The sequence below is a fragment of the Tursiops truncatus genome, chromosome 19, assembly GCF_011762595.2.
Source record: "Tursiops truncatus isolate mTurTru1 chromosome 19, mTurTru1.mat.Y, whole genome shotgun sequence".
Lineage (NCBI taxonomy): Eukaryota > Metazoa > Chordata > Mammalia > Artiodactyla > Delphinidae > Tursiops > Tursiops truncatus.
The window spans coordinates 6778104-6793027 of NC_047052.1; the positions used below are offsets into that span (position 1 = coordinate 6778104).

Here is a 14924-nt window from a genome sequence, read left to right on the forward strand (position 1 = left end):
CCGGGTTAAGGAAAGTGAGGCACGTGGGGTGGGCGGGGTTAAAGGGAGTGAGGCACGTGGGTGGGCGGGGTTAAGGGACGTGAGGCAAGGCATGTGGTGGGCGGGGCTAAGAAATGTGAGGCACCTGAAGCTGGCAGCCTGCAGGTCCTTCCAGGCCAAGGCTGGCGGGGGGGGGGGGGGGGGGGGGGGGGGGGGGGGGGGGGGGGGGGGGGTGAGGGTTGTGCTCAGAGCTGGAATCGTGGAGGGCGGCTGCCGGGGGAGAGGGGGGGCGGGGGGGTACCTGAGCTCACAGAGGGAGGCCGATTCTGCAAGAAAAGCATGGGGGAGGAAACGCCCTGATTCTCTCTTCCCGCATCCCTGCCTCTCTGCCAGGTAGCCAGCATTCTCCAGGCTCAGCCGGAGGAGCCCAGGTGACAGGGTGGGGAGGAGGGCTGAGGACAGGTGCCTGCAGGGTCCTACCTTTTCCATCTGGCAGTGATGAGCGCCTGCTGAGCCAGGCCCTCTGCTGGGTGGGAAGGATCAGAGACGGCAGGTTGCGGGGCCTCACAGCCCCGTGTCTCGGCCCGCAGCTGGCTGTCGTGAAGCCAGGGCCATCTGGCCTGAGGACCGGAGCTCCTGGAGCTCGCCCGCCAGCCCTGCAAGTCCAGGGCCCTCCTTGTTCTCACGCAGGGCACCTGGCTTCCCTGAGTGGCCGGAGGTCGTCATGTGGGTCAGCTGACAGGCCGCACACCTGAGGGATGTAGAGGCCTCGGGGAGTGAGGAGGCCAGGGGAGGGGGAGGTGTGCGGAGAGGCAGGGAGGTAGCGGGGGTGGGAAAAAGGTGTGGGGTTATCAGGCGGCGGTGAGGGGGTTACACCAGTTGTCCTTGGGAGAGGGATGAGGGGCCTGGCTGAAAGGGCGGGGCGGGGGGGGGGCGGATGGAGGTGCAGAGGGAGGAGACTCAGCAACCCAGCAGCAGTGGGCTGGCCGTGGGGCAGGGTGGAGGTGAAAGTTCCGTTTCTTCTTATCTCGGGGAGGAGCCAGCTGGCTGGATGCGTCTAGGCGCTGGACCTCAGGGAGCCCGCCACAGACCAGAGGCATCCACGTCAGCCAGAGCTTCTCAGAAATGCAGGGTCTTCGGTGCCCACCCAGACCCTGGGGATCAGAACCCGCGTTTTCTGGAGACTCTCACTGGACTAGAGCTTCCGTGACACCCTACCGCACAGCAGTCTAGGTGGACGGCCGGGTTCTACCCTGGGGGTGACTCTTCCCCCCCACCCCCGCCCGGGGACACTAGGCCCCATCTGGAGACATTTTCAGTTACAACTGCAGTGGGTGGTGTAGAGGTACTCCTGGCATCTAGTGGGTCAGGGCTGGCGGGGGCCCGCTCAACATCCTTTGATGCCCAGGGCGGCCTCACAACAAAGGAAGATCTGCCCCCTAACGCGCCAGGGTGAGGAGTCCTGGACATTCGGAGAGGGTGTCCGGGCTCTGCCGTGAGCCCCCGACTCTCGGCCTAGGTCTCGTCCCTTCCCGTCGCCCTGGGAGGCCCCTTCAAAGCCACACAGAGAGGCCAGATGTCAATGAGTCACTTACAGTTTATTTTTGCCTGAAAGTATTTCACATCTCTGAACACAGCTACGTGACAGTAGTATTAACCATCAGGAAAAGCAACAGTGCGAAGGGAAAAGGTGGCATGTCTCGACTCTTCTTTTTTTTTTTTTCTTTTAAAATTTTTTTTTTTTTTGCTTCTGCTTCTTCCTGCACCAGAGTGCTGTAAAGTATGGGACCGAAGGGGAGCGAATAAAACCAAACAGAAAACAACAACAACAAAAAAAAACACGAAACGGAACACACTCACACGCACACACGAAATCAAACCTGGCACGGAAAATGAATTAAGACTGAAACCCAATTTCTTTTTTTTTCCTTTTTTAAAAAAATGAGGGCATAGTCGGGGGGTAATAAAGTCTACCTAGCAAAGTATAAAACGACAAAAGCATGGTTTCCATTGAATAAGATTAAATATATATAAAACAATTACATTGACTGGGGGTTAGGTCTGGAGGTGCTGAAGGGGGGCTGTGTTTGTGCTAAACCAACAGAAGAAGGGGCTTGGGGGAGAGGGGACCCCAAGTAAACCATGAGGGCTGTTTTGTACAGTGAGGGCTTGTTTATAAAAGAAACAGAGGTTGGTGTGTCTTTGGGGCAGGTGTGGGGACGGAGGGGGCAGAAGGGGCGTCTGCGCTGCAGTGGTCACATTCGTGGGCGGGGTGGGCAGTCAGGCTGGTGGAGGCGACGTCTCTCTTCTCCCAAGAGACCATGCAGAGAGGCGGGCATGCATGAGGGGACCGCGGGAGGCACAGGACGGCGGGGAGGCCACAGGTCGCAGAGCCTCAGCGGGGATGGGGGCAGCAGAGGCCACCGCAGATGGGAGAGCTCCGGGGGAGGGGGCGGGGCAGCTCTCCTGCGGGGACGGATGGGAGGACAGGTTAGCACCCTCCCCCTCCAAATGTGTAAAAGGGGGCCGAGAGAAAGCTGGGGCCATAGAGGAGCAAGACGACAATGTGGGGACCCCACTTCTCCTCCCCCAGCTGACCTCCACCCTGTGAGGAAACTGGAGACGTCTGGGATCGAAACACACGGTGGCGTGGCGGGCAGAGGGATGGACGGACGGACCGACATGAGAGCGTTAGCATAGAGAATCCATTACGAAAAAGCAATTAATTTTCCAAGGAGGTTCTTTTTTTTTTTTTTTTTCCGTCTGTTTGTTTCCTTTAAAAAAATAACAAGAATACTACCACTACCCTGACAGCTGACTGGTTTGTACAGTACTACACGCCAGGGGCGGCCGGCGGGCGGGCGGGCGGGCGGGCGGGTCAAAGACTTCATAAATAAGAAGCAGGTCCCAGACCTGCAATTTGTCAACGTTTCTTAAATAGGCGCATTATTTAAATCTTATGTACAACAAGAATCACTTTGCATAGCAATGGCGAGGACACAGGACAGGTGTGGGTGTGATGACGTGACCACGTGACCGGGTCTTGTCCGATGGCGATGGCGATGGCGATGGCGGGGCGAGTTCTCCGCAGGGCCTCGGAGGGAGAAAGCATCCTTCCTTGGCCTCCAGGCCCGTCGGAGTTGCGAGACGATGGCATCAGAGTTGACTCTTCCCACATGGCATTGAACACAGAGGCAAAGAAAATCCACAAAGGGTCCCCCCTCCCCAAGCGCCCCCATCCCCACCCTCTCCCCGACCCGCTGCCGCTCCTCTGGTTGCTACAAAGTCCGTTTTAGATCAGGTCAATGTTTCCGATTATGAAGCTAAAAGAATTAGGTGGGGGCTGGGCGTGCTTAACGGACCCCCTCCCCACCCCCTCCCCCCTCCGCCCTCCGCCCCCAGAAAGACTCCCCCGTCTATCTCACAGCCAGGACGCGGGGTGGGACCCCGAGACCCGCTGCTCTACAGCTATTAGTCAAGAGTTGCGTGTCGCAGTTGCAAACTCCTTCCTGCCGAGTGGGAGCTTCACCAGGCTTCCGTGTAGCGGACGTCCACCTCCTTCAGGTTGGGAAGCTTGGCCTGGGGGGAGCAAGAAGGATCCAGTCCCTTTCAGAACCTGGTGGCGCAGAGCTCCATCCCGCCCCCACCCAGCGGCTGGCATTCCCACAATGCCCTCCCCACTTTGTCACCATCGGGGGCTCCCGAGCCCAGAGCTGGGGAACCTCCGGGAGAACCAAGTAGGCGGCACGGGGCTCCACAGAAAGCAGGCGATAGCTGCTGGGGAGCCCACATTCCCACCCCACAGAGGCTTCGGGTCACTGGCTCTGGGGGCAGGAAACCCAGGATGTGCGCCCCCCACCACTGTCACTTGCAGGCCACCTGCCCTTGGGTAGAGCCCTGGCCTCCGGGAGCCGGCTTCCTCATCTGTGGAGGGAATCCGAGTCCAGTCCCTGGCTCACGGGACGGGGCGAGGCAGGGCAAACCCAGAGCACCCGGTCCGAGACAGTGCCTGTGCCCTCAGGGCTGTCAGGAGTCCGGCGGGGAGAATGGAGAGGGATCCGTAAGCTGCCGGTTCCTGGCGGGTGGGTGGAGATCCTTCCCACTCAGGCTCCCCCACGTGGATCTGTGGCCGGACTACAGGATCCCACCTGCTACTCCTCAGAGCGGCTTCCTGCCCCCCATCGCTGCCACCCAGACGCGCTTGTGCTCTGCCTTCTTTTATGAACGGTTGACTTTTTCTTACAAGCCTTTGCTGTACAGAGAGGCTGCTAACTGGTCTCCTGCCTTTGCTTCCCGCCTCCCCAGCTTCCTGGGCACTGGCCTGCCCGGCAGACTCACTTTAACCACTCCTTTCTGTGTAGGCTCTCCCGCCCCAATGAACCGAGCTGGCGGTCCCCTCCCTGCTGGCCCCTGAGCCCCGTCCTGCTGCAGTCTGCTGCACATGTCTGTCTGCCCGGACTGAGCTCCCTCCTGGGCAGGGGTGAGCCCACCGCACCTCGGCGTCCCTGTCCCCAGCGCAAGCCTGCCACACAGAAGGCGTCTGGAGGCTTGGCCAGTGAATGGGCCCCAGGCTACAGGTCTGGCTGAGCTGGAGGGGAAGCTGAGGGGGGGAGGCCCTGCTGGAGGTGGGCTTCCAGGGCGCCCAGGATCTGGCGCGCTCCTGGCCCGGCCCTTCCTTCCCAGGGCTCTGCGGCTGAGCCCACTCCTCTGGGCCCAGGATGAGGGGGCGGCAGGAGCCTGCTGAAGGCCCAGCCCCTCCAGCCCTGACGAGACATGTGTTTCTACAAACAAAATGTGCCCACCTTCCACCACCCAGATCCTCTTTCCTTGATTTTAAGTTGCCAACCTAGCCCAGCCTGCGGGTCCTGGGTCTCACCTGTGTGACTGCACCAGCCCTGCAAACCTTCTCCATGCTGCTACCCCTTGCTTGTACTCGCCCTCAAAAATCCTGCTTTCCGCGTAACAACCAGAACGAGCTTGTAAAAGCAGAACTCACTACCCTGCTTAGAGCCTCTGAGAGCCTCCTGAACCTGGATGAGATCCAGAGTCCTTCCGTGGCCTGCGAGGCCTTATCCGGTCTGGCTCCAGTCTCTTCTCTCACTTTCTAGTCACGCTGGCTACAAAGTCGGTTCGTACCAACCCTTTCTGCCTCAGGACCTTTGCACTTGCAAAGGAAGGACGGAAGGAAGGAGGGAAGAAAAGTATTACCTTCAGGTCTTCGTAGGTGTCCGCCGACAGCTTGGTGCTGTTCATGTTTAAGCTGCAGAGACTCTTCATAGCTGTCCAGGGACAGACAGACAGACACAGTCATTAGGTCAGTGGGACCCCACAAGGGGCAGTTGCAGGTACAGGATGGAAAAGCTGGGGGCGGACTGAGTTGCTGAGGCCTCTGGTTCGGAGACGGGGTCGGGGAGGTGGGGTTTCAGAGGCACAGCCCGGGACCACTACGTACAGAAGGTCTATTTCAGGCAGGAGCTGATCTGAATTGGGCCCACGTTCTCCCCCTGCCCTCTGAGCCTCTCTCCCTTCTGGTCCCCCTCTGTCATGTCCCTCCACTGCCTGTACCCCAAATGTCCCCAGAACTTGCCTGCCGCACTACAGACAGTGGACCCCGCTGTGACTCTAAACCTCATCCTCTCTGCCCTCCATTACCCCGTCACCCGCCCCCAGCCACTCCCAAGCCACCCGGAACGTGCCGACAACCTTGCAGGAGTCATGCCCACTGCCCAGCATGCCTCCCCCTCGGTCAATTCCTACGTATGTGTCTTTCACCCCCAGATCCAGTCACCTCCCTGGGAAGCCTTCCTGGATTCCTCCCAGCTGAGGCCCAGGGCCTCTCATCTAAACCAATGGACCTGGAAATGGGAAATGCAGATTCCCAGGCTCGACATCAACCAAGATTTGAGTTTAGTAGATTGGGGTCAGGGTACAGAAATCGACAGCTCTACGTGCCTCGAGTATTTTGGGGCTCCTTCTACTAGGGCGGTGCTTCTCAAACTTTAGTGTGCGTTGAGAATTGCCCGGCACTATGTCACAGTGCAGTTTCTGAGTCAGCAGGTCTGGGGCAGGGCCCGAGAATTGCATTTCTAACCAACTCCCGGGTGAAGGCTGTGGCTGGGGCTGCAGCTGCTGTGGTGGGTCAGGGGAGCACGATCGCCCTCAGGGGCTGGGACAGCGTCGGGAGGGCACAGGCTGGGCCTCACTCATTCTTCCTTTTTCCTCTAGAGCATCAGCTCCACGAGGGCAGGGATACTTCTGCCTGGCATGGGGGAGGTGCTCCGGGAGCACACAGCACGGTGCGTGAATGGAGGAGGGGATGAAGGGATGGATGGAGGGACTCACAGCTGAGGGCCAGCAGGCCGGCGTCGGTGACGGGTGTCTCGCACAGGTTCAGCACCTGCAGCATCGTGAGGTGTTCCGACAGGAGCCGCAGGCCGGCGTCTCCAAACTGTGGGGCAGAGACCTGCTCAGCCTGGACACTGACGCTGGCCTCCCCGGGCACCCGGGGCGACGACCCCGAGGCAGGGGCAGCGGCGGAGCAAGGAGACAGGACAAAGCCCAGGCCTGAGGCCCATGGCCTCCACGCCTCAGGGCCTGGGCCGCTCTCGCTTCTCTCCAGAGACTCCAGTGCCCTGACCCGGTTCAAATCCAGCTTCTGCCAGTGCCGTGGACCAGACAAGGGCCCCCCCCCCGGAGTCGGTGTTGCCGTCTGTCAAGGGTGGCTTTGAACTCAGTGACTCGTGGCTACTAGCGGGAGCCGAGGTGGCCCTTCCCCGGGTGGGACAGTGGGACAGCAGGGCAGCTGGGAACGCCCGGGGTCTCTTCTGCGAGATGAAGGTGTCGGCAGGGCCCGCACCTCACAGTGGAGTGGAGGCCACACGTGCTGGTACGTGTTTAACAGCCCAGTCGGTACTAAGCACGGGCAGCGGGCACCGTGCGCTGTGGTCATTACAAGGAGGAGACCCACCAGCCGCCTGCACACCCCCTGGGCAGGGGTGTGAGACCTGTGTCACGTGTCAGCTGTGCTGGGCACGCCCCTGCTCTGGGCCTTGGCGACTCCAACTGTGGGACGGGCCCCTGGGCTTCACGAGGGTCTAAACCTTCTCTGGCCTGGGGCCCTCTGGGGGACGTGGGCGCTGTGCCGTGGAGGGGGCGTGGTGATGAAGCGACTGGCCCCGTGGGTTCTGGGCAGAGAGCCAGCCATGGAGGAGGGTGCAGGGCAGGCCTGGGGCAGGGGTGCACGGTGGGCACGGAGGGGGCACAGGGGGCAGGGGCAGGGCGGGCCACATGTACCTGAGTGGACCACAGGTTCAGCTGCTTGAGAGAAGGCAGTTTGATGAGGTGCTCAGCGCAGGCACTGGTTACGTTGGTGAAGGCCAAACTGAGGTTCTCCAGGTTTCCAAAGGAGCCAGAGCTCAGCAAACGAGCCAAGTCAGCATCCTGCAGACGGGACGGGCAGGCGGGGTCTCAGGAGGCCTGGGGCTGCCAGCAGCTCCCCGAGGCCCTAAGCCTCCCCTCCCCAGCCCCACAGAAAGCTGTGGCGGGGAGGAGAGCATGGTCCAGTGGGTTGGGACAAAACGGGGTGTCAGGGAGGGCGCGGCTGCCTCCACGTCTCCGTGGTGGCAGCTGCCTAGCTGGAGAAAGCCTTCGGAGCTGTGACCCACAGCCTGAGTCACCAGTGGGGTGTTCCGAGGCCACATCCCTCCCACAGGCGTGTGCACGTGTGTCCGACCATCTCACTTTCCCAGGCGGGATCTTGCGCCCACTTCCCACCTGCAAACACTGAGGCCCTTTCAAGGAGTATGTGAGCACTAGACTCTGAGGTCGTTGAGGGTCCCTTCCATCTTTGTGATAGAATCCTTGAGTTTTAGCTGCCAACTGGCTGCCCTGGATTAAGGCTAATCTCCCAGCTAGGTGGGGCCACGTGCTAAACCTGGACAACGGTATACAAGCAGATGTGTCCGCAGAACTTCCAGGAAGGTCTTTAAAGGGAAGGGGCGTGTTCCTCTTTGCCTCTTCCTCCTGGCTTGAATGGAGATAAGATGGCTGGAGCCTGAGCAGCCAGTTTGGACTATGAGGTGGAAGCTATGTGCCAAGGACAGTGGGGCAGCAGGATAGAAGGAACTAAGATCCCTGAAGACCTTGTAAAATGGGGAAGGAGGCACCAGCCCGATAGGCTTCTTGTCATAAGATAAAATGAACTATGAGCACAATTTATCTGGTACGTGAATCCTCAATGTATATGAGCTATTATCGTCATCATTATGAATAACTGGTCACATAGTAACATTAATATCAACAGTAACCTTTATCATAATGTTTGGTTTCCTGCAACCCACTTCCCTCCTAGGGAGGGAAGTACCATAGGGTCCCTGTTCACCTCCTCCCATCACCTCCAGCAGACACTGTCTGCTGTTCCCCACCGGGGAGGATAACCCGCTTCTTCCCTCCCAGCCCTGCAGGAGAATGAAACCAACTCACTGTGGACTTGGAGGGCAGTGTTAGCCTGGTGGGCCCGCCTTTCCTTTGCTGCAACAGAAGTCAGACTGGTTACGACCCACTTTTCCCTGAGCCCTCACCTGGTACCCGCACCTCCAGTAACACCTCTCATGGCACTGTTTGTATTCCTTGGGAGTGGCGGGCAACATGGTGGTCTTTGTCTCAGGGGCAGACCCCGAGGCCAGGTCTGAGGGCAGGTGGTGTATCAGAGAGGCGACCCCAAGAAACCCCAGCAGGGGAGCGGGGAACTGAGACCACAAGGCCCCTAAAGGAAGAGGCTGTGATCACCCCAGCTACCCCTGGGCCTCGGGGAAATGGTGGCGAAGTCACATCCCACAGAGAGACCCCACTTCTCCTGTCAGTCACTGGTTGAGAGCTGCTGCAGGAGACCACGGGGTGTGAATTTTCTACCACTTCTGTCCTGCTGTGCCCGTGGACAGAGAAGGCCCTTTGGCCAGGAGGTACGGGTGCTGGCGTTCGGAAATCAAGCCCCGTGCCCTGAAATGAAGGGCCTGAGGGAAGTGGGCGAGGGAGGGAGGGAGGGAGGGAGGGAGGGAGGGAGGAGGGGCACAGACAGCCACTGCCAGGCTTGGCTCGGAGGGTGACACAGGATGTGGCTGTGAGCGGGCCCATATGGGCTGTTTGACCTTGGGCCACAGACTCAGCCTCTCTGATCATCTGGAAAGTGGCGGGTGGCAATCTCGACCTCTCTGGGTCTGGAGGAGGAGTCAGTGCGGTGGAGGCCGGCACAGGTGCCACGGACCCTGGGCTCTGCCCTGCTCACTGCAGCCACGCTCTCGCTGCTGGGCAGGGGAGCCCCGGAGCCGGGCCGGGCAGCCGGGCGTGGACTCACCAGCTCCTTCAGCTCCCGCTGCCGGTCGCACAGCTGCTCATACATGCGCTTCCCCACGCCCGTGCTCTCCAGGGTCGAGATGATCTGCAGCTGCGTGTCGTTGTTGTCGATGATGTTGTATTCCAGCATCAAGCACAGGATCTGCCAAGAGCCGGGAGGCGAGTTACCGCCAGCCCGAGGCTCTGGGCGGGGCTGGTCCTCGAAGGCGCGGAGGCCTGAACCCTCAGCCTGTCCCAAGAGCCCCTCACGCCTCGGGAGGCGGCCAAGCTCGGCACACCCATGCGTTCCCAGGTCTTGTTCTCTACCCCGCTCTCCGCACTTCCCGCTGTGCGATGCCGGGGGGGATCGCCTGCCCCGGTGTCCCCTCTGTGTAACGGGAACATTAGTGCACACACACTCAGCGCGTGGGAGCTCCTGGTTAACGCTTGTGGGCACCATGCACGCCGGGCCCCTATGGCCTGGTAGAGCCCGAAAGACAGGACACCTCTTTCTATCCCTTGCTTTTCCACGGAAAGCTCTGGGAGTCAAACTCTTTGATGCTCTCCCTGCTGAGAGGTGAAGTCTAATTCCCATCCCCTTGACTATGGGCCTGGCCTCGGTGACTCACTTCTATTTTTTTTTTTTTTTTCCGGCACGCGGGCCTCCCACTGCTGTGGCCTCTCCTGCTGCGAAGCACAGGATCCGGACGCGCAGGCTCAGTGGCCATGGCTCACGGGCCCAGCCGCTCCGCGGCATGTCGGATCCTCCCAGACCGGGGCACAAACACACGTCCCCTGCATCGGCAGGCGGACTCCCAACCACTGCGCCACCAGGGAAGCCCTCACTTCTTTTTTTTTTTTTTTTTAAATTTATTTATTTATTTATTTGACTGCACTGGGTCTTAGTTGTGGCATGCTAATCTTTAGTTGCGGCATGCGTGTGGGATCTTGTTCCCTGACCATGGATTGAACCCATGCCCCCTGCATTGGGAGCGTGGAGTCTTAACCACTGGACCACCAGGGAAGTCCCGGGGACCGACTTCTCATGGCCAGAAAGTGGCAGAAGTGATGCTGCCTGACTTCTGAGGTTGAGTCAGGAAAAGAGATATAGCTTCTGCCAGGTCTCTTTGGACAGTGGCTGTGGAAGCCCCAGGCTTCTGGGGACTTTGGGGGAGACAGAGGTGACATGAGTGCCCGGGGCTGGTGTGTGCTCCTTGGTGAGTGGGACGGCTACGACCAAGGCTGCTGTGTGGACGGCGGCCTGGCAGCCCAGCTGCTCCAGCCTCCGCTGGTCGAGTCCCCTCAGGCCAGTGCCAGACACGTGAGGGAAGCAGCCTTGGGAGGACCTAGCCCACCCCCATCTGACTGCGACCCCATGAGACACTCAGAGTGAGAAGTGGTCAGCTGAGCCCAGTCATCCCAGGAGCAAATAAATGAGTCATCCCAGGAGCAAATAAGACCCAGGAGCAAATAAATGAGCATTATTGTTTGAAGCCCCCATTTGGGGGTGGTCTGTTCTGCAGCAACAGACAAATGGAACAGAAACCTACCCAATCGATCCCTTGGACCCACGTGGATCAAAAAGTGAAATTAAAATGAAATTAGCAGACGATTTGATGAAGGTCTCCAGCTCCCGCTAAGCTCAGGAGGGCTGGGGCTGTGCCTGCCTCATCTGCTGCCGTGTCCCCAGCTCTTGTAATAACTCGGGGCTCCTAGAAGCTCCTAGAAGGTGCTCCATCAACAAGGATGAAGTCCTGGGAGAGTTGGCAACCTTACCAGGGACTCGGACCAGCTCCTTACCTCCACCATGGTCTGGTTCCCCCTCAGCGCCAGGAGCATGCAGGGTCCCAGCTTGTTTTCTGCCAGGGAGAGCAGGAATTTTTTGGTCTTGTAACAGGAGCCCATGAGGATGTGCACCTGTGAGGAGAGATGGGCCAGGTGAAGGGCAGTGACCGCGTGGGCTGTGGCCCGTAGTGCCTGCCTTCTACGTGCTACAAGGATTGTGAGACCAAAAGACACTGATCAGACACACCCCACACCCAGTCCGGACACTGCATCTGCAACGATCACCAGACTCTCCCCAGGGGATTCAAAGGACCCACCCCCCCGCCACCCCTGACACCGGCTCCCATGTGGATGAACCTCGAGGACACTGTGCTGCGTGAAGTAAGCCACTCACAGAAGGACATATCCTGTAGGGTCCCACTCATGGGAGGGACCTAGGGTCAGACTACAGAGACAGAAAGGAGAAGCGGGGGTGGGGTGGGGTGTCGGGGCTGCGGGAGGGCGTGGGGAGCTAGTGTTTACAGCGGGGACAGTTTCAGTTTGGGAAGATGAAGGTTTGGAGATGGATGGTGGTGGTGACTGCAGAACACTGTCGGTGCACGTGTAGCTACAGAAATGTACACTTAAAAATGGTTCAGGTGGGCAGAAATGAACACAACATTGTAAATCAACTATACTTCGATAAAAATATTTTAAAAAATGGTTAAGGTGGTAAGATTTATGTTACATATGTTTTACCTCCGCTCCGTACACACACACAAAAGCCCCCTGTCCCGTCCCCCTCGGGACTCTGCTGACATCTGGCCCTCTGGGTCTTGGCACTGTCAAAGCTGGCGGAAACGTCTCGGCAGCCCCTGCTCAGGGTGCACAGGCCCACCCCTCACACGCAGGGTAGGGAACAGTACGGAGCCCCGTCTCCCCTTCCCAAGCCCCCTGTGAGTCCCAAAGGTATTCTGAGTGATCGCCTGCCCCAGAAACCCAAGAACTGGCAAATTCTGCTCCATCTTGGGTTATCCGCAGGGCGGCCATTAAGAAAAGTGTGTTTCTTTCTGGTGCATCTGGAGATGGGTGCCCAAGGGCAAGGGTCCCCAACCAACAGCTGGGAGGCCCACACACCTGGTGTGCTCTCCCCCTGACTTCACGTTAGAGCAAATGCCCTTCTGCGGTTGGAAACGGCAGCCTAATCAAGGGGACCTCATCCGTGCCATGCGTCTCCATGGAAACGACGCATCACCATCCAGGGGCTGCCTGCTTCCTTCCCCACGTATATTCTTTTCTGCTCCATCACCAACAACTCTGGCATACAAATGCAATCTCTCAGGCTGGGGAGCTGCCAGCTCCCTGACTTCTCTCTCTCACAGTCCCCGCACCAAGGGGCGGGGGGGACCACGGGGCGTTGCCATGGTGAAGCTGTGACATCAGAGCAGAGAAGCCTGTGAGAGGTGGTGCAGGCAGGCAAGGCCAGCATTTTCAGGACACACAGGGCACTCGAAGGGGACACGTCAGGCAGCAGGCGAGGAGTGGAGAGCAAGTGCGTAAGGAAAGGAACCTAAAAATAAGCCCCTTTCCAGAGAGGATCCAGAGGCAGTGCTGGGGTCTGTCGTCACTGCGCACACACTGCCAAGTTCACTGCGGAGAGCGCTAGGAGCTGCTCAGCCCACTGGACCGGCTGCCCAGTAGGGATGAGAATAACCACACCCGTCACTTCTGCGCACTCACTGTGCGCTAGGCCCTGGCCCGGTGCCTCGCATATATTATCGCAGGCAATCGCCATGGTAACCCCGAGACGCCAGGACTACGCTCCCCGTTTCACAGATGAGGAAACCGAAGCCCCGAGAGGCAAGTTACTGATCCGAGGTCATTAGGCTAGCGTGTAGCAGGGCTGCAACCTTAGCCACGGCTGGCCTAGGCTTGCGCCTTCCTCAAGCTCTGGAGCATGAGTGACTGTGGAACGGAGCTGGTTTCGTCAGCAAGCGGGCTAGGTGAGGTTGCCGGCCGCCTAGAGGAGCATCTGCCCTGGGGAAGGGGCATCTGTGCCTCCTTTCACAAGATGGACACTCTCTGCTACTGGAAGAAGGGCCGGCTCTGGACAGCGTGGGCCTGGCCGAGGGAGGAACCTGGAGGCCGGAGGCCTGTGTGACCTCGGGCAAGCCACTGCACCTCTCTGTGCCCGTTTGCACACAGAGGTAGTTAAGGGATGGGGCTGCCGTGAAGATGAAGAAAGATCGTGCATGTGAGGTGTCGGTCACAGTGCACAAGGAAAGTATCAGGAGTCACCAAGGATGCGGTTATTGGTCTGGGGATCTCAGATGCCTCATCTCCAAGGTGGGCCGGTCATCCTGACCTTGGCGATACGAGGCAAGGATCAGACAAGCTGGCGGATGGATCTGCAGCGCCTTCTAGGATACCTGTGCCCATTACGCGCTCAGTCCCTTGAACAAAGCAACGCGCTGCAGTGAACCCCATGAGCTTGGGCAGTTAACACCCGTAACGTCTGGAAGATGGGGTAATAGGAAGTGTCCCTCCTCACGCTGCTGGGGGAGCCTCTGGCTCGGGGCCTGCTCAGGTAAGAGATGAGGAAGTGACACCTGTGGCCGGCGTCACCATCACCATCTTCATCACCGGCATCCTTTCAGCCTGGAAATTCCAGGGCTGGCCCCAGTGGGCACGGGGCGGCTCTCTCACTGGTCAGGGGAGGGGAAGCCAATGTGCCCGCCCGGGGCTCCGGCCACTCCCACCCCTGCCCCTCACGTACCATACTGGCGAACAGCTCCCCGTCGTCGTCGCAGGCCACCCCTCCGGGGCTGTAGAGCTGAAACCAGCCGTCCTTGCCGGCTCGCACGCTCAGCAGGCACGAGTGGACCTGCCGCAGGGGGAGAGCGCTTGGTCAGCCCCTGCAGACCCATGACGACGGTGGCCCACGATCCACACACGCCAATGGCAAACGCCCAGACAAGTCCCACGGTTAAGGAACTGGTTTAACTTAGTTTAGCCCAGACCCGCCCAGCCTTCTACTAAATTCCACGGAAGGCCTTTTGGGAAAAACTCTGATATCCATAAACTGGAGGGGCACTCCAGCTCCTCAGGATGGAGGGCCGGGCCCTGGCTTGTTTAGCTGCCCTGAATAAAGCACGTCTGTGACCAAGCTGGGGTAGAGAGGCGCAAAGGGACCTCTGTGCCGCTCTCTCCTGCACCTTGGATGGGGGCATTTTTTTCTCTTTTCTCTGTCTGGGTGTCTGTCCCCCTCTCTGTGTCTCCAATTCCTCTCTCTCTGCTCTCCTTTCTCTCTGAACCTCTGCCCCACTCCCTCACTTTTGGGGCGTTTGCCCCTCTACCTCTGGGGGTCTGCCTGCTTCCCTACTTCACCCTCATGGGTGCTGTCCCCAGGCTTTGCCTCTGTGCCGCCGATGTCTCTCTCTCTCTCTCTGGGACCCTGACATTCTCTCCTTAGGAGAAAGGGTCTCTGTCCAGAGTCGGGGGCAATTTCAGTGCTGCCCGAAGCACAGCTCTCTCTGTGGCTCTCAGCTTCCTCCCCAGGGCTCCACGTGTCTGTGTGTGGGTGGCGTGTGTGCGTGTGTGCAAACACGTGTACACATGTGGGAGGAATTCCACATCCACCCCGGCCCCGCTGTAATTGCAGGGAGAGAGTGAAGGACGAGCTCCTGCCAAGAGTCACTTACTCACAGATATTCAGTTGATCACAACCCACACACAAGTAAACAGAAAGCAGGGGCGGCAGGGCTCTGACTTTCCCCTCTGAGTTGGAAGACTATCGGACGCTAACTTAGCTATACCTTAAAGAAACAAGGAAGCAAGAGTATGAAACTCTG

General features: G+C 59.1%; 1 protein-coding gene across 1 annotated transcript in view; it reads right to left on the reverse strand.

Moving 5' to 3' along the window:
- Positions 1-1558: 1558 nt before the first annotated feature.
- Positions 1559-14924, reverse strand: part of CMIP (c-Maf inducing protein) — a 237231-nt gene continuing 223865 nt past the window's right edge. The window contains exons 14-21 of the mRNA XM_033846140.2: positions 13850-13957; positions 11110-11226; positions 9332-9472; positions 8461-8508; positions 7273-7419; positions 6322-6427; positions 5188-5258; positions 1559-3558 (exon numbers count right to left, since the gene is read on the reverse strand). Coding sequence (XP_033702031.1) covers positions 3505-3558; positions 5188-5258; positions 6322-6427; positions 7273-7419; positions 8461-8508; positions 9332-9472; positions 11110-11226; positions 13850-13957 — 792 coding nt within the window. The 3' untranslated portion in view covers positions 1559-3504. The remainder of the gene's footprint in view (positions 3559-5187; positions 5259-6321; positions 6428-7272; positions 7420-8460; positions 8509-9331; positions 9473-11109; positions 11227-13849; positions 13958-14924) is intronic.